The sequence below is a fragment of the Eumetopias jubatus genome, unplaced genomic scaffold, assembly GCF_037043125.1.
Source record: "Eumetopias jubatus isolate StellerSeaLion01/CBP00866 unplaced genomic scaffold, mEumJub1_p1.0 scaffold_3, whole genome shotgun sequence".
NCBI classification, from domain to species: domain Eukaryota; kingdom Metazoa; phylum Chordata; class Mammalia; order Carnivora; family Otariidae; genus Eumetopias; species Eumetopias jubatus.
The window spans coordinates 69023614-69046500 of NW_028274809.1; the positions used below are offsets into that span (position 1 = coordinate 69023614).

At 35.6% G+C, this 22887-nt stretch overlaps 1 protein-coding gene across 4 annotated transcripts in view; it reads left to right on the forward strand.

Moving 5' to 3' along the window:
- The window catches only part of KCNH7 (potassium voltage-gated channel subfamily H member 7), a 472323-nt gene that overhangs the window by 340875 nt on the left and 108561 nt on the right, over nt 1–22887 (forward strand). For 3 of the 4 annotated variants that reach the window (XM_028113114.2, XM_028113115.2, XM_088022142.1), the window contains exons 5-6: nt 933–953; nt 8885–9099. In XM_028113114.2, the coding sequence (XP_027968915.1) occupies nt 933–953; nt 8885–9099 (236 nt within the window). Of the gene's footprint in view, nt 1–932; nt 954–1377; nt 1402–8884; nt 9100–22887 lie in introns of all 4 variants that reach the window. The other variant, XM_088022141.1, reaches the window with a different exon arrangement.

The following is a 22887-nucleotide window of genomic DNA, read 5'->3' on the forward strand; positions in this document are numbered from 1 at the left end:
ATATGCACAGCATTAGCATAGATGTCAACAAATGTTGAACAGATTTTTCAAATCTTGGATATATTTGAATGGTTTTGACATGACTTCATTTATTTTAAGTTTGTTTGTTTCAAAACTAGTAATGCATATTTTGTTAGTAGCAAATATGCATCAAAGAGTCAGATTGCTAATCTCAAAATAAATCTGAAAACACTCCACTCTGAGACTTGAAAACAGCCCACGTTAATATAAATGAATTTCTTAAATATTTTAGTTATTACACTAAGTCCCCTGTGACAACATAAACTTAAAAATCGCAAATTACTTTTAACAGTCAAATCTTTCCCTGATTTCTTACAATTATTTTTGCCTAAGAATGACTCTTTGAGCACCATTTAGTATTTTCAAAATATACATTGAAGAACATTTGTGGGAGGGGCAGTTAAGAGAATTCTGATTAATAACACAAGTTGGTTTATTAAGGTAAGCTGTTGTCTTAGCATATTTTTCCTTATTAATTTACTAGGTTAAATCATATGAAAAAAAGATTACCTACTAAGTGTTGCACAGACTTTCTTTGTAAATGATGGTTGAACTGCCACTAAAATTGGCTTCTGACATGACTGAAAGTTTTTATCACAGCTGCAAGCACCTGGAGATGCCTTTCTCCAAACTGTCATAATTATAAAATCTGAATCTTGGAACCCAGTTAAATTAAGTGAGATAAATATTTCACATATTTGAAAATGCATGCTTATGGCAGATATCAGTTTTGGTTAATGCATTTCACTTGGATGAATAGTACAAAATGCTAATTTCAAAGATACATTTCCAGTCATTACATCCTGTTTACTCTGATTGTTTTTACAGAGGTAATTCAGTGTATATAACATAATTTTAGTCTTCTTTTTTATATTTCTTTCTTTTTTTTTATCCTTCTGTGCTCAACACAGACAATGGTCGCAATGTCAAAGGTAATGTACGAACTCATCATCCGATGCTCAAAGTGCCCCTTTACTTGGCATGTTAACTTGCCTGCTGTATGCCCTGTTCAATGCAACATCATGCTGCCCTTAGCTAGTCCAGGTGCCTGGTGGAGACATCATGGCTTGATTTTGTTGGAGACATTGTTACTTTCTCAGCTGTGACACCAAAATGACTAGGAACTCCTTTTTCCTGCAAGAAGTATGAGGGTAGGTTGACAATGAACACCTCCTGGACATTTAAACCATTTGGAAAGAAACAAATACCGAGCTAAATATATTCCAGTGTGAAAGAGGCACATAAGCCTATTTCAGCCAAAAAAAAATTTTTTTGAGTGTAAGATTGAATAAAGTAATCAAAGTGCTACATGACAGTATCACTTCACTTGTTCCTCTTTTGTTTCCTTAAAACTAGTTTCACGTTCCTGGATGGCAGGGGGTATGGTTTTAAGCTTACTGTAGTAGTAAACTGTACATGCATGACAGTCATTTTCTATTTCTCTATATTACATTTCAGTCATTTTTAATTGTGTCCTATCTTAGTCTGAAATCACTGGCATGACCTGTAGCTACTGTAGGGTAATGTTTAAGTGGGCAGTACTTCTGGATAAATCTGGATTTGACTAAAAACTTGAAATTCACCTCTGGTTTTTTTCTACTGTATCATAGTAGATATAAGGAATCACAAAATACAGTAATCATATTATTCTCATCAAGTTGAAGACTTTGGGGTTTAGTCTTTTAACATAGGCCATGCATGCTGCTGTCAGTGTGCCTATGGTGACAATGACTCATTTTGTGCATGTGTGTTGCATGGACATGTCTCTACCAGTAACCATCACTACTTAAAATTCACTGTTTGGGCCTCTTCTGTATGTCACTGCTACTCTGATCATGATGAAGTTTTGTATACTGATTCCTCAATTGCTTCCTTAATTAAGTCAGAGCTGGTGACGGTTATGAATTAATAGCACTAGACACTAAAGCTATTTTCTGGTCAGCTGTCCAGGGTGATTTGAAAAGAAGGGAAATTGGGCAGCTTCTCCCCACACCAATTTTATTTTGCAAGCACTTCAAAAAGGGTCTATGCAGGTGACCTCCAATAGCGGGATGGTAATTCATCTAATGATTATTCTATCCTTGGCCTTTCTACTGTAATTTCTAAAAGGGAGCAAATCAGTGTCAGCTGTGATGGTGATTTGCATTGATATAATCCAAGATATAATGTCAAGAAACAGAATACAGACACCTCTTGCCAACTCGCCTGTATGAAATATGAGGGCTTTAGCATTTAACAATTAGCAATTAATTATTAAACATTAATTTTCCAGTGATCTTTTAAATGCAGTGAGAAAGGAATCTAATTTTTCTCAACAAATAGAAAATTGAGCTTGTTTATCTTCCAAACTAGCAGTTCACACAGTTGCCATTCAAACTACATTAATCTTACTTTTCTCTCATAAATGAATCCATATAATCTCCAACTCTTTTCCCTCCACCCGCCATTTTTTAACATCAATAGTCTGAATAAAAACAAATTATCAAAGTCAGAATTTAGGGTTAGGAAACTCTAAACCATTGTAGAAAGTTTTCACATGTTAATATTATGAAGTTAAACTCCCAAATTAAATTTTTAAAAAAATGTGCAAGTTTAATTTTAAAATTAATGTAAATGTACCCTCCAAAGTTTTCATTCTTTGTTCAGACTGGTTTTGAAACTATCAAAAAATATTTAAATGTCTGGCTCTTTAAGATTTTCACAGAACAGTTAATATACTAATTAGATATAGAACAATACATTAAGCGTGCTTTTAAAAATTTTTTGGTGTTGTTTCTAAACCACATTTAAATAAAAGGTTTAAAAAATAAATGACAAAGTTCTATACTTCTTTGCATATAAATGCATAATTAAAGGTTTTTTTCAATATCTAAATCACCCCAAAATAATTTCTTTACCAAAATAAAATAAGTGATTTTGGCAGGCATTTGGAAGGACTTCAAGAGCATCTGGTTTATTCCCCCCAGGCGAGGGTGTTGGCTAAATCCCTGACACAGGTGGTAGAGGAATCTTTATCTCCTGAGGATCCCATTCTTTAACTTTCTTGGGAAATCTGTTTTACTGCCTGTTAAACAAAGAGCTAATTGAAACCCTTCTTGCTGAAACGCAATTTTCTTGCCCCCTTTATCTATCCTGAGTGGAAAGAGATACCAGCTGGTTACTTTTAATCTTGATGTAATATCACAGTATAAAAACTGCAAATTGGTTCTCGGTCTTTTCTTCTAAAATGGAATCATTTCCATTTAACCTTCTTTCTTAGTATTAATTTTGTTTCCATTGAATAAATTTCCTTGGCACTCTGACTCTTTGAAATGAGACTCCAGAGATCTAAGTGTAACCCCTTATCAAGGATTATAAAAGTGAATTCAAATAAATTGTGTATGCTGTTTATATGTGTGTATGTACATGAAATTTTTTAACAATTTCTTTAATATTGTGAGAGGTGAACCTAATCCTATCTCAACTATGCATAAACTGATTTTCACCTCAAATTTAGTGGTTTCTCTGCCTATTCTTCGTTTCAAGTCAACCACAAAAATTAACCCCACTTACCCTACTTAGTAAATAGGTCATTAATATAACTTTACCCCTCTATTGCTTCCACCTCCTTATTATTTCAAGTGACTCTGCATCCCACTGACAATGGTATGTTCAGTTTCCGTCTTGTCTATGAATCTAACATATGAATCAGAAACAAAACTATTTGCAAGATCTGTTACAGCCTTCACCTCCTCAAGCCACAAAACCTACCAGACTCACAAAGGAAATCAGCTTGTTTCTCCTAAGCTACACTGGCCATTACCAAGATTTGGTGGTCTTACATGAATTTGCAAACTGATTTTCAGTGGTGATAGCTTTCTTCTGAAAATCGTACGTCATGCACTGAAGGAGACAATATGAATATTGACTACAAATAATGTGATTATTTATCATCTTTCTAAGTGTTAAATTGGTTGCCAGTGTTCTTTTACTGAATCCAATTATTAGACATTTCATTTGCATTTTTTAATGTTAAGTCACTTCAGCAATTTATATTTTATTAAATTTTAGCCTAATAAACTCAGTGCCGTAAGAAATACTGTGTAAAGACCTGATGATTTGATAACAACCTTAATGTTTTTGCTTTCCTTCTCTTGTGTCCCATTTGATCCTCAAGAGCAGTGATCTTTAAAAAAGAAAATAGCATTATTTTTTTTTTAATTATCAGATGTCCATGGTTAGTTTTCCAGCACCATCTAAAAGAAAATATATTCTCGTTCAGCTTCTTGTAACTCATGATAAATTCAAATAGCCTCATCATAAAAATTTTAAATATCTTTAATCTAAAATCCTTCCCAGGTGTTGCTTTAACCTCTGGCTTGATCTCTAAATTCAGGATATTTCTTTGTAGCTGGAACTGGCCTACTTTATATTTAATCAGACACTTGTAATATATTAGAGCTTTATCTAGCTGTTGGTTACTCTACTTGGTCACCTGTTTTTCATCTCCTTCTCATACACTGGAATGTTTAAACTGGTCATCCATTTCGCAAATGTTTCTCTAAAGAACATCAAGTCCCCCTATGTACTTTTGAGTTTTACATTCCCTTCTATTGAATCTACTATTTCCCTTTATTTCTGCCCATTTATTTTATTTAAATTCATTTACTTTGTTTTTCAGGTTATTCTCCTTTCTTTCATTAGAGTCCTAAATCCCATCAGTTCATGATCACTCTCAGGGAGGCTGCCTTTCACCTTTAAATCCTCAACCAAGGCCTCTCTGAATATAGACCTAGGAGGTAGGAAACCCTGTATTCTGATTTCTAGTCCTTGATGCTTATTCCCCTTTGGCCTCATAGTCTGTCTGCTTAGGTTTACAATTAGTAAAATGAGAATATTGTGGATACCTATCTTAATTGAAGTGTTGGAAAATATTTCACTAGAATTTAGATAGGTTTTAGAGGAACCTAAGCTAATGCTGATCATCTTGCAGTCTCAGACTCCTGCATATAAACATCTACTTCAAAATCAGTGGAAAAAAGCATAATTATCTTGGTTATGCAGGATGAAATAGATTGTAAATGTCTTATCTAAGTAGCATGCATGGATTATTTTAAGGTTTTGCTGAATTCTTTAAATGTATAGATTTAAAAGAAAGCCTAGATTAAATCTCTAATATTAAGAACTTAAAAAAAAAATAACACAGAAGAGAGTAACAGTTCAGAAAGTTTATCCACAAGTAAATATGAGAAGCTAAAATATGGACTCAATGACATTACAATGTCCCCTTGTTTCTACAGTATTTTGTTATACTCATTTTACTATCCTATAACAACATTTAAAGATAATTTAACCTATTTCTAAAAGATCAATATGATTCTTTAACCATAATGTAAAGGAGGAATACAAGAAAAGCTGTTTATAATAAAATGGTATTTTTCTCAATATGTTGATGTTCAGATATAACTACACTAGAAGATACAATGCAGTGATCAGACATTTAAAAAAAAATGGTTTTAAGAGCATTAAATTGTCCAGATAAGAGCGGGAGTATGGGTAGATAACAAAATAAAAACCACTATTGGAATAAATAATAACAGATCAGAATTATTTATATATGAATTTTAAAAATAAGAAATAACCAAATTGAATTATGAAAACTACACCAAGATAAACTGGGGAGAAAATGAGGAAGTATAATATTCACACAAATGAGCCAGGCCTTACCAGCTCAGTGTAATGTCAACATGATTCCCTATGTGATAACATGTGATAATGACTTGCACTGAAGAAAGAAATCCCACCAAATGTCAGAACATATATTCTTCTTCCAATATTTCAAAAAGCCCTTACAGACCATATGTCTTCCTAAACAATGGGACTAGAAGATGTATTGGAGCAAGAAATGGCAATCAAGACATTTAGGTGAAGTCGTGGCAGATCTCTAGGGAGTTACTAAAGTGAGATTAGAAACCAACAGGCAATGTCAAGACAAATAATTTCAAGTGTTTAGCTCTTATACATAGTTTCCTTTAATTGCATCATGCATCATTTTACATATATAGAGAACAATAATATGAAATATTTTTAAAAGAAATTTTATTAATTATTTTCACTGTGATTCTTATAATTCTCTGAAAATTTAATCTTTGGTTCCAACACTGGAAAAAAAAAAGACTCAAATCTCTTTGCTTACATATTTATTCATAACATGCAAACACAAACTATAACCTTACAACCTAAAGTCTGAAATTTCATTTTGGTAATTCAAATGTCACAAGTAGCATAGCTCCAAGTGATAACGATTTTCCAAAATGGTGAACAACTTTTGGTAAAGTTCCAAACAAAACAATGTAAAACTCTTTCCCCTACATGGTAGTTGTAGCTCTGGAAAGCTCAATGTATATTAAAATCGTGTTAAAAGTAAATTGTGCTCTTTATATGTGACACAGGTTCAAGGCTCAGATCATTATAAACAGGCTTTCTTTCACCTACATGAATGCCCACTGAGAGATATGGGCCAGTTTTTTCAAGGTGAAAGAATAGCCACCTCCCATCATTATGAGAAACAAAAATGTCCCCACAAATGTCCCTAGGATGAAGTACTGTCATAGTTGAGACCTCTTGTTCATTGGTTTAGCCAATTCAGGGGAGTTTATTGGAACCAACCACAAGGACAATCAAAGTATATTTAACAGTGTTTGTCTCCCGTAATGTCATAGATCATCCATGTTTTTGCCCGATTTTTTAAATAACTCTGTAGACAATCTGCTACAGAAATCCACCACATAGAAGGATGATAAAGAGAATTCAAAGATGGGCATAAGGGTTTTAAACACAACTATGTATCTGAGCTCAGCTTTCTCTAATCTCTTCTCAGTATCCCTGTGTGTAATAAAAATACCTAATGAGTGAAAATATGACATTAGAATTGAGGAAAAGCCATTATCTAAGAAGTCTGAAGTCCTAGAATGTTTTACAAATTATAAATTTTAAGATATAGGCCTGGAATATAGCCATAGAATGATACAAAAAAAGGAAACACTATGTAGGATATGTTACAATAATAAATCAGTGGTTTGTGGTGGAGACTTATAAAGAGACCTAGAGGATGGAGTTTCTGTCAGACCTGTCTGGACTCTAGATTAATATGGTGCCACTTTTGGCTCATATTTCTCTCTTTGTCATATAAATAGAAAAGAGAATATGAATCTATATGCAAATGAGAGCATATTGGACAATAAATGCCCAAAGAGCTCAATGACATTTTTCACCTAGATGGACTTGATCAAGATCATGGATAAACTCAGGGGATGAATAGAAATGTGCCTCAGGGAACACAGTATCTGCCACATAGGTGAAAATTCTCTTAAAATCATTTCAAACTTTTATAATAACCTAACATGAACTTTTATAAATGAATATAGTATGAATTTTCTCCAAGTTAACTATGAACTAAGTGATGGATATTTTTTATTAGAGTTCTGTTTGAGCGAGTTGATTTATTATTGTGGTTCAAAATACACAACCTATAAATCTAATTTTCAGGTGTTTAGACCTTGTTTGGTGCATAAAGTGCTTTTTGGTCCCTAAAATATATTCGTTTTATTCTGAACAACAACAACAAAAAATAGCATAAGGCAAAATTTGCTGACTAGCAAGTTCAGTCATGCAGTTTCCATGTTTTAAGCACTCTCTGAGGCAGCAAGATAACAGCTGGGTAACACTCGTGGGCTCAGGATTTCTATATAATTCTTCCTGATGCCAATTTTTAAGAGCTATATAATGGTAAAAGTTGCAAAACCCATTATACAAGAAACTCTTCGGAGAATTTCCTGACTTTCCATAAGCAACAGACAGTAAGTTCATCTCAAGATGTAGCTGGTCAGTGTATTCGTCCTGGACAAGGGGGGCAGGAGTCCTAAAATCTTGACCAATTGTCTTCATAGGGAAGAAATGAAATGTGAGAAGTGACCAGGTTTGGACAAACAGTATTAACTTCCAGCTATAAGATGAAAAATTTCTGGGGATCCAAGGTGTAGCATGATTAAAAAAAAAAAAAAGTAACCAGATACTACCAACTCCAGCCCATTACCTAATGATGTCATTTCAATTGTAAATTATGTTTGTCAAAACATTCTTCTGGAATGGTTTTTATAGAGGTTCCCTCCCCCCCACCCCCCAAAAATGTCTTAAATTTAAAAGAAAGGGGAAAAAAGGAAAGATTTTTAAAACTTCACATAGGATTCTAGAGTTTTCAGTAGAATACACACACATACACACAAAGACATTGGCCTTTCTTGATTTTACCTGAAATTCCTCCATCTGGGTTTGACTCTTCTAGAAGCTCGATAAAACATCTCATACAGGTATTAGAAGCATATAAAAAACTCAGCTGGCTTGTCACTTGTCGTGGCCCAGAGAGTAGAGTAATCCATATTGGAGCTGGGTAGATGGCCCGTTCAGAAATTTCATGGCCAACAGGATTTTAACCATAGGCAAGTCCTTCCTTGAATAAACCCTGGATTGTGAAAACACATTCTTGAGAAACCAATTTGGCCAATAATAGGCCAATAATAAGGAGTCGAGTTTTTTTTTTTTTCTTTTATTCCAGCCCCTAATGAAAGAAGTTAAGTAACAGCTAAAGATGCCATCTGCTTTCTGGGTACACACCTTGGATCCCATCTTACCCTCGGATACTCACGTGTCGTTCCATTTGGCAGACACTGACCCTAAACCTTGTGTTCAGGTATCAGCTGGCTGCATTTAGTCCTTCCCAAAGCAGGGTCACACTGGCTGTGGATCATTAGCGGGTCATTCAGGACCATCTCTTTCTTCTATTTCTCCTGACACTGCTTTTACAAATATTTTCCAATTTTTTTAGGGCCCTTTAATCATATCAAGTCAAGCCTCCTGGGATCCACGTCAGATTCTAATCTCAATAAATACAGCACCATTAACAAGATTCCACAGCTCACCCTGAATTTTTCGGATGTCAAAACTGAAAAAAAGAATGCATCCCCTCCTTCTTCAGATAAAACCATTATTGCACCCAAGGTTAAAGATCGAACACACAATGTGACAGAGAAAGTCACCCAGGTAGGATATGATCTTACTCTCAATTTTGACTATTTCTAAGGTTCTTCTCTGCACTATAAAACACATGATTTTTCCTATAAATGACTATCAAAAGAGGTAAGTTATTTATTTGCACTCCAATTTATCTTGAGATGTTGGGTAACCCTCTAATGCAACAGATAAATAAAGCTATAGACTGTGATTTTATCTGTTACAAGACTAAGCGAAAATGGGCTAACTTGGTATTGTTGTTCTCTTTGTTGCAGAGGTGGTTAACCTGCTATTCATCATGTTTGGACATTTATTGTTTTGCTGCCAATGACTGCATTATTAAAGCATGGTTTCTTAATATAATGGATGTGACTATTGAAACTTTAGGTGACTAATTGGGATTTACTCTAAACTATGGCCTCCTTTTTTGCACTTACTCTACTAAGTAGACTCAGATATAAGTCAGTTGGCTTGAGGAAAAGAGCTGAAATGATTAAAAGTCAGAGTAAATAATACATTTCACAGGAGCAATATTTTATTGTTTTCAAATAAATATTGCAATGTGAACTAGGGTAAAAATGTACTGTCTAGCAGGAGCCCTACTTTAAAGAATAGATAAAAATAATTTGTACTTATTATATCAAAATACCAACCTAAGCAATATCTAGCTTTTGCTTACAATGCACTTACATTGTTGGGAATTTATGACTTTAAAATTTGTGTCAAGTAAACAGTTCTTTTACAAACACTTTACTTGGTATATTTGCTTAACAAATCTTTTCAAGAACTGTCACAATATAAAGGTAAACTTGGCCCCAATCTCTGTCCCAAGCCTTGAAGATTTTGAATTGATAAAGTTTTTTCTGTAATTATAATCACTACCAGCAGTACTAGAGTTGGTCTGTAAATAACCCATTATGTGTGAGCTGAAATAACTATGTGAAGACTGTGAGTCACTTATAAATAGACCTGAGCCCTCTATATATATATATATATATATATATATATATATAGCCCTACTATATATATATATGTTTTATTTTTTAATTTAAATTCAATTAATTAACATATAATGTACTATTGGTTTCAGAGTTACAGATCAGTGGTTCATCCATCTTATATAACACCCAGTGCTCATTACCACACATACCCTCCCCAATGTCTATCACCCAGTTTTATGTGTATGCAGTAATGAGGCTTTCTACCATGCCATACTTGAGAGCATCTCTAGTCTATATTTTAATATTTATGTAGTAGTGAGGTTTTCTACCCTTAGCATTTCACTTTTCTTAACTTAGTAAACTAGAAATGAAAAATAATTTATAATAATTATATTATATTAATATTATAATTTATAAGGATTATTTATAATAATCCCATAACACAGAAATTAAGAGATTTCAGAAATTGCACAGAGGACTGATTGCAAATATTGAGGTCAGGACCCTGTCAGTAGCCTAAGTGAGCGAAGTCGCCAGGACAGCACAACAGTAGTGGAGAATATAGTGAAGTGTAGGGTGCAGGGCCCCTCGACAGCAGACGGTCACCATTCAGCTCGAGCCAGTTGTGGTCATGTAAGAATCTTTGATGAAGCTTTCCAAATCTTCCAATCTAAAAAAGAAACTGGAAATCCAGGATTTAAGATAAGCACTTACTTTCCAAATGTTGGCAAACTAATTCAAAATGCTTTTTTAAGCCAAACAAGGCACACCTTAAAGTCTGTGGGCAGCCAAATGTCATCTCTGCAAAGCTTTCCTGCGCTTGGTTTACCACAGGGTCGACCCTATCCTGCCACCTTTAGCAGCTCCACCGCGCTGGGATAGGGTGACACACACGTGGACCAGAGGTGGCGCCTGCTCTGGGGACTTTCTACTTTCTAAGCCTGGTGAGAGAGGAAGATTGCAAATAGCCATAATGAAATTATGCTAATAATGAATACAGGAACATACTTAGGGGGAAAGAAAGTGATTATGCTTTAAAAGGAGAATTTTCAGAGAAGAAAGAGAGATATGATGGGGCATTTCATCTAGATCCAGAAGGTTACGTATCACATTGAGTAGTAAGTGATGTTTAAGAGCACAAGTTAGAGTCACATGCACTTGTGATTTAACTTTGGCTAGGTCATTGATGGTATGCCATGGAGATGAGTGTCGTTTATTGTGTGACATCCAGGCAAGTTTTAGTGACAAAACTTTTTTCTCAGTGTTGATGTAAAAATTAAGTAGAGTGATGTGTGGAAATGTTCATCACAGTGCCAAATATTTAACATGCAATGTTAGTCATTTTTCTGTTTAGTAGTGTTTTTGTATAACTTCTCTCTGCCCTCCTCACCATCTCTGCATTTTATCCCTACATCACCAGAACCTAGTAGAACACCTGGCAGAGTGGAGTTCATGAAATGTTTACTAAAAGAAGGGAGAAAGGAAGGGTGGAAAGGTGGAAGGGAAGAAGGAAGGAAGGAAGGAAGGAAGGAAGGAAGGAAGGAAGGAAGGAAGGAAGGAAGGAAGGAAAGGAGGGAGGGAGGGGAAGTTGGTGAAAAGGGAAGGCGTGAGAATCCCAGGCAGAGAAAACAGCAAGAAGAAAGTTGTGGAGGCACAAAAGTCCATATGTCTTCTGAGAACAGGTATTTTCCTGGCCCAGGGAGAAGCTAGGCTGGGAAGGGACTTGTGAAAGGTGCAACTTTCCCCTCTAGATGGGTCTTCACTACCTTTTCACAAAAGTGCCTTGGGAGTCTAAGTAAAATGTGACAGCTACCCTCAAACACTTGGCATTCTTTTAAGGTCTCATGCTTTCTTTTTAAATTCCTCTTTTAAGGGCACCTGGGTGGCTAGTTCAGTTAAGCGTCTGCCTTCAGCTCAGGTCATTGATCCCAAGGTCCTGGGACTGAACCCCATGTCAGGCTTCCTGCTCATCAGGGAGTCTACTTTTTCCTCTGCCCCTGCCCCCACTCATGTTCTCTCTCTCTCTCTCATTCTCTCTCAATAAATAAAATAAAAAGCCCTCTTTTATATTTACTTCCATAATATCACAGTATTTGTTTTAACATTTTTAAAAAATGTTTTAAATTACTTACCACTGAGGTAATCCCAAGCCCTCAAGAAAACCCCATCGCTTTCCTACAGCTTTTCATACTTTACCCTAATAGTATAGTGCCCCTCCCACAGACTCCAAAGGACCCTAATTGAAAAACAATGCACCCTAAAGATGTTGGAAGATTTGAATTGGATCCTGTCTTATAAAAGATCAGTCTTTTTTTTAACAATGTGAAAAATCCAGTGATAAGAAGGACATCCTGGTGACAGAACACTTAAGTGGCTATGGTTCTGGCCAAAAATGATGAGGGACTGAAAAAAGGCTGGGACCAAAAACTGGAAAGAAGAAGTGGTAGGAATGCTTCATCTTCTTGTTAGTGCCATCTGTAGCTCTTAGTAACAAACCTGCAAACTGCCTACATGTAAAACCAAACAAGTTAGAGATTGAATATTGAGAAATTCCTCTTGCAGACATTGCCTCTGGAAATTTTGTTTAAACACGTGAAAGCAGGACTAACCTCACTTAATGTTTGTGAAGTTTCCTCATCATAACTATGTCTGGAATTTCAGTATTCACAACATATAACATCAGTGTCCTCTAATCACTAAAAAAACTTGGTAGTAACCCAAAGATTTTGCTATTCCCTTTGTTAGGCTTGTATGGAAATTCTCCTTGTTGAGATATTCTTACTGCATTTCTGTAGGCAGCCAGCAGTATTTTCTTTATCTAATGTTCTTGTTTTATTTCCCTAATAGATTTGTATGGTAACCTATTCTTCAAAAGAAATCAGGGTTTTGTTCATAGATCATTCAACAGTGAATTTTAAACACTCCTCTGAGCACAACAATAGAGCAGACATCAAGAAAAAAGGCATAAAATGAAAGGAACAATTAATTTCTGTTCATGTTATGCTCTATCAGTATTTGGATCTTATCTCTATTATACATTGGTTAATTGCTAGTTAGCCAAATTGTTATTTCTTTCCCAGCTAGAGTGTGCTTCTGTAAAGTAGGGGTCATGTTGTTAGTCATTCATTCGTTCGTTCGTTCATGCATTCATGTATTTGTTTATTCACTCAACAAGCATTTATAAAGAGCTAGTATGTACAGTGATAAGTTCTGGGAATTCATATGAAAAGGCAAATACTGTGCCTTTGAGAAGTGAGAGAGACAGACAAGCACAGTCCATAGGCATTAGGATGCAGTGTGAAGGATTATACTACAGGTAAACAGAGTACAGGGGCTACTGGAAGAAGAAACCTTACCTATATTGGGAGTTTGGGATGGTGGTTGGGGAATACAAACTCTTTGAAAAGTTTTGAAGCTTGAGAAGTTTCAAAGTTAGGAATTAGAATCTGGAATGGGGCACATTTGGAGAACTGTGAGTACCAGAGAAGGAATGAAACGTAAGGTGTTTGTATCACTAGAGCCTACCATAATACACAATGCATAAGAAGAATCTTAAAAGGTTTGGAAATGGACCACTGAAGACATTGAAGAGAATTAAGCAAGAGTAAGTCTGTTGGTCAGAAATCCCCAAAGTAGATGCTTCCAAATTCTCCCCATAGGCAAGATTCTGATTCTGGCTGTTGTTTCAGGTCCAGAGACTCTTTTCATTGGCTGGTCTTATAGGCCAGACTTCTGGAATGCATCAGCCGTTTATGTCATATTCCATATGACCTTCTCTATTAATTGGAGAAAATAGAAAATAACTCTCAGAAGGTGTGGATTTTTTTTAAACTACAATCTAGCTGGTACAGGCTGATGTGTGGTAGCGTCCCTCCTTGGAAGGCAGGGCCTTCATTGGCTAATTCCTACCAAATTCCAGTGGAGTGGTGAAGAGAGAACAATGAATTGGAAGAAAAGTTGGGTGGGTGGAGAATAAAGATCTGCTTTTACCATGCATTTGTGGTTCTCATTTGAGAATCAAATGCTTGGCTATATCTACCCCCTTCTAAATAAAAGTAAACTGAACTTTTGCACTCTTGTCTGATTTCATTATTCCTGAGGCCAATTCTACTAGTTCAAATGTTATATTAATTTTTAGGATAAAATGTATTATTTGTTGTCATGTTCAGCTTTTACAAATTTGGTATTAGATCACTCTCCCTGCATATGCATAAGAGTACCAGGGAGATTTAAGAAGGCACCATGGGTTCCAAATATTTATTGTCCAGTCACATGAGACTGTATCAATCAGTCAATGCCATAACAGAATGTAACAGAAGCCCAACTGGAGCCATTTAAGCAAAATATGAAAGGGGGGGGACTTATTGGGTCACATAACCAAAAAGTGCAAGGACAGATCTGCTGTGGGCCTTGGCTGCTGTGTTCATTGTTTGAACAGGTGATGACATTCTTGCCATCTCAGCCATGCTTTCTTCTATATTAACTTTACTCCACATCTTACAGAAGCAAGGATCTCAGTCTCAACTCACATAATGTTAACAGTTGGTAATCCAATGAGAAAGGCTTTCTCTCCTCTGGTGTCCATTACCTTCCTGAGGATTCTACTTTCTAACATGGCCCTGTGCTCATCCTTGTGGTCTAAGAAGCATAGCCCCTTGGCCAATGACCCTATCAGAAAAATGCAGTGGGGGAGGGGAGCCTCTAAAGAAGGAAAACAAAATAAGTGGCCCATTGCAAAGATGAAGATAAGAATTCAGGCTAAACATCAGTCTCTCTCTCTCTCTCTCAAACACACACACACACACACACACACACACACCCTACTATGCATTATGCATTATGTGCTGGATAGGCACTAGAAACACAAAGGTATAAAAACTAGTACCAATACTCAAGGGGTAATAAACTAGTTGGAGAAACACTATATAACAATGTATGATAATAGCATTTATAAGTACTAATGTAATAAATGCTACAAGATTGTGAAACTAAAAGCTCACATTTCTTTTAGACTCAGTACTGGTCGGATTACGATCAAATAATTCTACAACTTATTGCATGAGTACTTAAGAAGAATGAATGTCTGATGAGTTTACTAGAAATCTGTATTGTGATCATCAGAAAAGAACACATATGAAGAGTCCTAAATGAACCAGGAAACTTTAATTTGGTGAAAAGATGATGGGGAAAAGAATTACTACTGTTAGTCCACAGTATAATTTTTCCATAGCTTCACTATTAAGAAAACAAGTTTTAGGAGAAATCAGAGACTTAGGTCACAAGAAAGAAAACTCTGAATGTTTAAAAGGCCATATAATCCTGAGATCCGCATAGAACTCTAAAGCCAGAATAGATTCCCATTATTTAGGATTCATTTAAGTGTATTATTGACATGAAAATAGACTTATGATAGATTTAATAAGAGCTGACATTGATTGAGCATTCACTATGTGCCAGGCTCTATGCTAAGTGGTTTAATGGATTATCAGTTTGAATCCACATAACAGTCCTTCCTGTGTGTTGGTACTATTATTAACATTTCCATCTCATAGAGGAGGAATCAAGCTTAGAGAGAGGAAATAACTTGCCCAGGTCACATAAGGAAGTGGTGGAAGTAGCCTTCAAACTCAGACCATATGACCTCAAACTTGAAGTTCTTTATCTCTAAAGTATACCCTCTCTATGAGTCTGTATTGTTTCCCTCTATGCCCACTAGGTCTAGTCAGAAGTTAGGATGGCATTTAGACATACCTGTAACATTGGGATGTTTAGTCAAAATCTTAGTCTGAAAGTTTAGTAGCAATTTACCAGAAAAGTGAGTCCACAAAAATAGGAAAGAAGATATGGTAGATTTTCTCCAGAACTCCTCAAACTCCTCAAAAGGCAGAAGAAAACAATCTTTAACAGGGGAGCTTCATTTCAGCATTATCTTTTGTGTAAGTTTATATCCTGTTTTTCTTATGCTAATTTTAGATTAGGATAAAACATTTTGGTTTTTGTTGGTGGCATGCCACTCAGCTGCAGGAAAAGCAAAATCACACTGATATACTGACATAAAGAAGAGCTCAAAGATTATGGCTTTTTATTTTCCACTGAATTTTGTCCATTACAAATATGCTCGTTATCTCGTCATATTTTTCAATGGCTCTAAACTTAATATTTACTTTTGACAGAAACCCAAAACAATGCTTATAATTCAGGACTTGTTTAGAAATGGAGATTGACTTATAATGGAGAGAGAGTATTGATTTTATTAGCTAATGTTTAAAATTATAAATGTGTACAATTTTTGTATATCAATCAGCCTCAATAAAAACCAAAAATAATAATTTATCATTTCAGGCTTAATAGTACAAAATTTCTTAACACTTTCTGTGGTTTCTCTCATATTGGATCAATTTAATCCTAAACTTTCTTCAATGACAATGTTAAAAAATATCTTTCTGACCCAACTACAAATTAAAAGTAGTTTTATATATAGCAACAGTTTCATTAATAACGCCATTGTAATTCTAACTCCAGTTCAGATTCTGACACCAGCTGGATGTCCTTCAATTCAATTCAATTCAGACACTACCTACCTGGGAGATAGCACCAGATTTCACAAGTTAAGAGCTCAGTCCCACAAAACTCCCCCCTCACTTTGCACACCAACCACAAGTCCCCTGTGCCTCTGACTGACTGGCTGGCTACAGACTGGAGGTTCCCATGACCTGTTCCTTGGACTTGACTAATTTGTTAGAGCAGTTACAGAACTTAGAGAAACATTTACTTATGTTTACCAGTTTATTTTAGAAGGATATAACTCAGGAACAGCCAGATGGAAGAATTGCATAGGGCAAGGTATGGAGAAGGGGGTGGAGAGCGTTCAGGCCCTCTCCTGGCCCCATCCTTTTGGGTTTTATGGAGCTCCATTACATAGGTATAATTGATTAACTCACTGGCTACTGGCTATAGATTCAACCTTCAACCCCTTTCCCCATCAGAGGTAGGGGCTGGGACTGAAAGTTCCAACAATCTAGTCACATGGTTGGTTCCACTGATGATCAGCCCCCATCCACAGGTGACCTGAGGTGACTTAGGGGCTTTCCAGAGTTACCCCATTAACAACAAAGACGTTTGTCACTCTCTTCACTTAGAACAATCAAGGGTTTAAGAGCTCTGTGTCGGGAACATGAAGACCAAATATATGTTTATTATAAACCATAATATCACAGTCATGAATTAAAAATTACATTTAACTTAAAAGTCTATATTCATTGGTTATTTTTATAAAGCCTCACTGATGCTTCACTCATGAAATTACAAAAAACAAAATTCACAATATGTTTTTCTACAGTATGTTTTAAATGTTTTCCTAAACTTCATTTCTTGCTTAAACTAATATAAAATCATGCAAACCTCAATAAAACTGTATGGAGCATCTTGAACTGCCAGAAGTAGTAATAATCACAAAATTCCAAATTAAATTTGAAATGTAATTCAGGAGTCCAAAATTGCCTCTGAACACTTCCAATTAAATATGATGTTAGTTTTGCATTCATTGTCTTATTATTATTTATAGAATACCATCAAACCCGGCACAGCAAAACAGAAATCCCCATCTAGTGTTTTCCCCATATGTTGGGTTTGATCTATGTCTATACGTGCAAATTGAAATGAAAAATATATGTGGATGTAGGAATAAAGCACATTCATCAAGATAATTATGGAGCCAATATTTGTGAGTGCTTACCAACTGTAAGTCAAAGCTTTATGTAAAATAGTAATGCAAAAATGTGTAAGTCAAGGGCCTTTTATTGACTACAAAGCTGTGATCTGAGATCCTGGATTATGTTATCTAGTTTTCTCTGGGCAAATAAATATATTCTAAGATTGTAAGTTACCGTGAGGAAAAGATAAAAAGACATTTAAGTAGCAGTTGACTACTACAAGCATGTTGTTTGCTATTGAATCTAAAATAAAAATATTCATTATTTTGAAAAAGGAAATATGTGATTTTTTAAAAAGAAACAAGTTAATTTTTGTCTATTTTCACTAAATACTATATGCATATCAAAATTGATTAATATTTGCTGACGTATTCTAAATTAAAGTACAGTTTTATTTCAGTTTAAAACACCTTAATTAGCTCAAAAGTCATACTTCTCTGTACTCTAGATGATGAAAGAATAGCATCCTTATGAAACCCTAGTAGCAACTAAGAGCCATAGCTTGTAGGGCAAGCATTTACGTATAATTGCTTTAAAAAAAAAAAAAAAAAAAAAAAAAACCTGTTCGGTTTTGTACATTCATCACATATTTTTAAATGAAGGAAGGAGAAAATACTGCCTCCTTTAAAAGTTTTGTCAGCCAAAGAAATCAGGTTGAAAATAGATGCTTGAAGAAAAGAAGTAAAATACCAGTGGTCAGAAAAAACAGGTAAAAATAATTTGGCTCAGCATACATAGTGATAGCCTGGTTGCTATGGCAACAGAGACACAGGAAGATTGTGGATATCTGTTGCCAAAATGTTTCGTTTTTATTCCCCTCAGTTAGTGTGAGCCTTGGGCTAAACTCAGATCCAGAGACAGAAAGGAAGTTTTGGAGGGAGAGTTTCTTTGCGCATTTGCCCTCAAGGCCTAGGGGTTGGGACAAACACATTTCAAGGTGGGCTGCCTAATGAGAGTAGGCAGAAAGAGTAAATTTTTTATGTTTCACAGGATGAGAATCAGGCAAAGGATTTTTATCAGCTATGGAAATTCCAGAGCAGACATGGCATTTTCACATACCCAGCCAGCCCAAGGTTTTGTAATGTTAGGTAGCTGTGAACTGTCCCTAGACTCAGGAAATGAATTCAGCCATAGAATCTTATTTAAAAGGAAATCCCAAATAAGACAGTAAGAATAAAATAAAAAATAAAATAAAGTCTCATTGGTTTTCTGGGTGATGAAATTGTGGGTAATATATTTTCCCCTCTAGCTCTATTTCTCTGTATTGTGGAAATCACATTTATAATGGAAACTATGTAGTTAGATAATAAACCCTCTAAAACTCAATTGCTTTAAAAGAGTTCATTAAAAAACAGTTAATCTTCATAGAATTTTAATATTCAAAGGAACCTTAGATAACATTTTCCCTAGGTTTTTTTTTCAAAGCTCTCTGATCAATGGAGTCATCTAGAACATTTCTCTCTCTCTCTCTCTCTTTCTCCCCTCCTCCCCCAGGGCACACTGTCTGGAAATTCAGTAAATTTCAGTGGAGTCTGAGGATTCTGAATTTTTAACAATCTCCATTCCATTTGCAACCTCTATTCCAACATTTTTAAGATCAGGCAAATTTGGAAAATATGGATGTAGCCCAATCCTTTCATTATGCCACTAAAGAAACTGAGAAGAGAACCCAAGTACAGAGTTAGGCTTTATATTTCTTCATTGTTATTGTACATCTGTCTCTTTCTGTAGATTTCTGAATAAGATAACATGTTAATTCTTTTTTTTTAAACATACAATATTCCTTATTGTAAATTCCACTCTTGTATTCATGACTTCATAGATGGAGTTGTGTCCCAACTCCAGGGGTATCTCCAATATGAATGTTGGTTGGTATTTTTATTTACATTTTTGAGTAAGACAAAAATGAAACATTGAGGTTATGTTGAGACTTCACTCGTTTCTCAATGACTTGACAAACTTCTTCGCTGAATCTGACAATAGTTTTCAACATCTGGGGGGATATTTCCTCCATTTTGTGTGCTATTCACAATGTAACAGACGTGACCTTTTTAAATTTAATCTACGTTATTAACATTTTCTCCATCATCTTAAATCTAGACAATCAACAAAGCCTGATATGCAGCATTTGCCAATTTCTGTGGTATAAATACCCCTACCAAGCCCAAATTCAAAATACCAACTTGATATCTATATGAGTTGGGAAGAGAAACACAAGTAGTAGCCAGTCCTTACATAGCACTTCCACTATACAGATAAAATAAATGTAAATAAGCTCGAGGGCACATAATAGTAAAATGTAGAAAATAGTCAGGAACCTGAAACTAATGGAACATTGTGTGTCAACTGTACTCAATAAAAATAAAATTCCTACAAACTAAAAAAAGAAGCAGAAAAAAATAATCAGGAAGTAATGCATTTTGAATATTACCCGTTTTTTTAATTTTATTTTATGTAAATATTACCTCTGTTTTTAAATATAATTTATTTGTGAGTTTACATAATTTCTGATAATAGCTGTGGTGCGAGAGCCCACAATGTTTCTGAAAAACAAAAATTCGGCTTTCCCAAATCATCAAACCACACCAATGGGTACAGGTGACAGCCAGACTGCCGTGGGATGTGACCTTCCTGAGCAGCCTGTAAGCACGGCCAGCAATGTCCACCTTCCTTGGCTCCAGCACAATCTGCCCCCCCTTATTTACTTGCAATTCATATTGGAGAAACAGACTTCCTTTCATAGGGAAACTACCGATTCCAGGAGAACCTACTGCCATTTTCACTTACTGTGCAAACCCTCTAAGAAACAATCTCCATGTAAATTTGTTTGCCTATGCTGGAGTCCTCCAAAGTGTCTTCAGAATACTGGTCTCACAAGTATTTCCCAGAAGAAAAGTTTTCTTATTCAAATACCACTGCCACCTATCCCCAACCCCATATTAACCTGGCAAATTAGCCCATTAGAAATTTTCAGAAGTCCTAAATTAAAGAAATCTGTACAACTTTGCTTTACCCAGTATTTTTCTGATGAGTATTTACTTGATGGATATTTACTTGACCCAGTATTTCATATATTTTGATGACAGAACCTGAGTTGGTTTTGGTTTTGGGGTTTTTTTGTTTGTTTGTTTGTTTGTTTTATTTTTAGGTGATCTCTACACCCAACATGGGACTCAAACTTACAACCCCTGACATCAAGAGTCGCATGCTCGACTGGCTGAACCCTCCAGGCACCCTGTCAGAACCCACTTTTAATTGTCTGTTTGTATATAATACTTACTGATATTCTGAGGAATTCATATTTGAGGGGAAATTCTATAAGAAATACCAGCCTAGACAAGAGGCTTTTTCATGGATAACTATGAGCACTGTAGTTCAACTCAAACATGGATGTGTTAGAAATCTTAAAACTCCTAAAAGAAACAAGGCTGGGAGAGGCATGAAAGAATAGTGGTGGGAAGGTGGTGGTACATAACAAGTACATTTTTCTCCCTTGTTTTAATGAAGTCAACTTAGGTTTCTTTTCCAACCATGTCCCAAATATAGAACTCAGCTTAGAGGCGCTGGAGAAAATACCAACTATATTCCTTTTTCTGTTTTAAATACATTTGCAAATACACCTGTATTTTGAAGCCTTACTTCTTTAGAATCACCTGGGTAGAAATGGAAAAATGTGAAATGCAGGATCATGAAGAAGAGCCTTAAAAAGTGTCTCATTCTTTCTTCTGAGACTACCATAGTTAAGGCTGACCTGCTGTATTGTAGTGGCCGTATTGTTGAGAATGGAGAACGTGCTTTTTCTGCCCCTTGTCCAGTATCCAGAGGTTGGTGGTACTAAGGATATCACTTTAAATCGTGGGGACAGAGATGAGGTGTCCTGTGATAGGAGGTGAATCAGGTCACACCCACATGCTGTTTTCTAAACTTCCTTGGCTCCTCTATGTCATTTTGGTCTCTCAGTTTTCCTTTCCAGATGTAGCAAAAAAAATATTTAAAAAATGGTCAGCAGCTAGTTCCTGGTGCTGTTGGTCCTTCTTACATTTGAAGTGAAGAATCAAGCTGACAAATCTCCATACTATTCCTAGGAACACAGTCTTCATTTTCAGGTCATGGCGACAGTGCTAAGTGAAACTGAGTGAAGGAAGTCAAAAGAAAAGAAGAATGTAATGGAGAAAAATATTCTAATACTATTTCTTGGTTGACTGGCAGCTGTCAATTGAGCTGTACCATCCTGTTTCAGGTGATAAGCTGTCATTTGTAAATTGTGCCCATAGCTATATCCATTATTCATGGCTTGGTATTGGAGAACACTGATTTCAAGCCCCTAAATTTTCCTACCTGTAGACACCTGCATTACTTCCAAAACTAACTGTTAAATTACCTCGCATGCCCTCGCATCTTTTTTTTGCCATCGTCAGATCCTTTGTGTCTCAGGTGAAGACAGATTTTTTCTCTCCCTTTCCTGTATTTCCTTCCAAAGAAATGAATGCATAAATCCTGGTGGACAAAGTACTTTAATTCTAGTAAATGGACAACTGCAAGCATGAGATTTCAGTATAAATTTAACTGGGAAAAAAAGGTACTTCCCAAAGAACAAGTATTACTGTCCACTCTGTACAACCTTTTCCTCGAAAGTGAGTAAAAACTAAGGCATTAACTTTCTGGATATTAAAAAGAGAAATCATTACCATAGTTTTACATATTAGAATTATTTCATATTACTTATATGATAAATTAACCCCTCAGCTTAGACTTCTGATTAGTCACTTTAAGATTTTGAATATGTTTCTTACACAGATTCTCTCAAATATATCTGCATTTTGAAACCAAATTCGTCCTTTAGAATCAGAGGGGAAAAAAATTGTTGCCCAGGGAAATTGAAGGAATCTTGCCTTCAGCAAGACAGTTCTGTTCCATCCTGAATCTTCAAACCCTCCCCCCTTCTTTTTCAGTTTGGGGAAAACATCAGAGACATGGTTTCCTTTGTTCCTGTTTCCATGCTGCAATCTTGGCTGGCATATCAAACCGCTAATAAAGGATTATCACACATCGAATGGCTAGATTGGGGTACATCCTGACAGTAGTGGTCTTTGTGATTTCTTCACCATGTTATTGCTATAGCAATAAAGAAAAAAAGGATGTAATACAGAGAAATACTCTAGTGC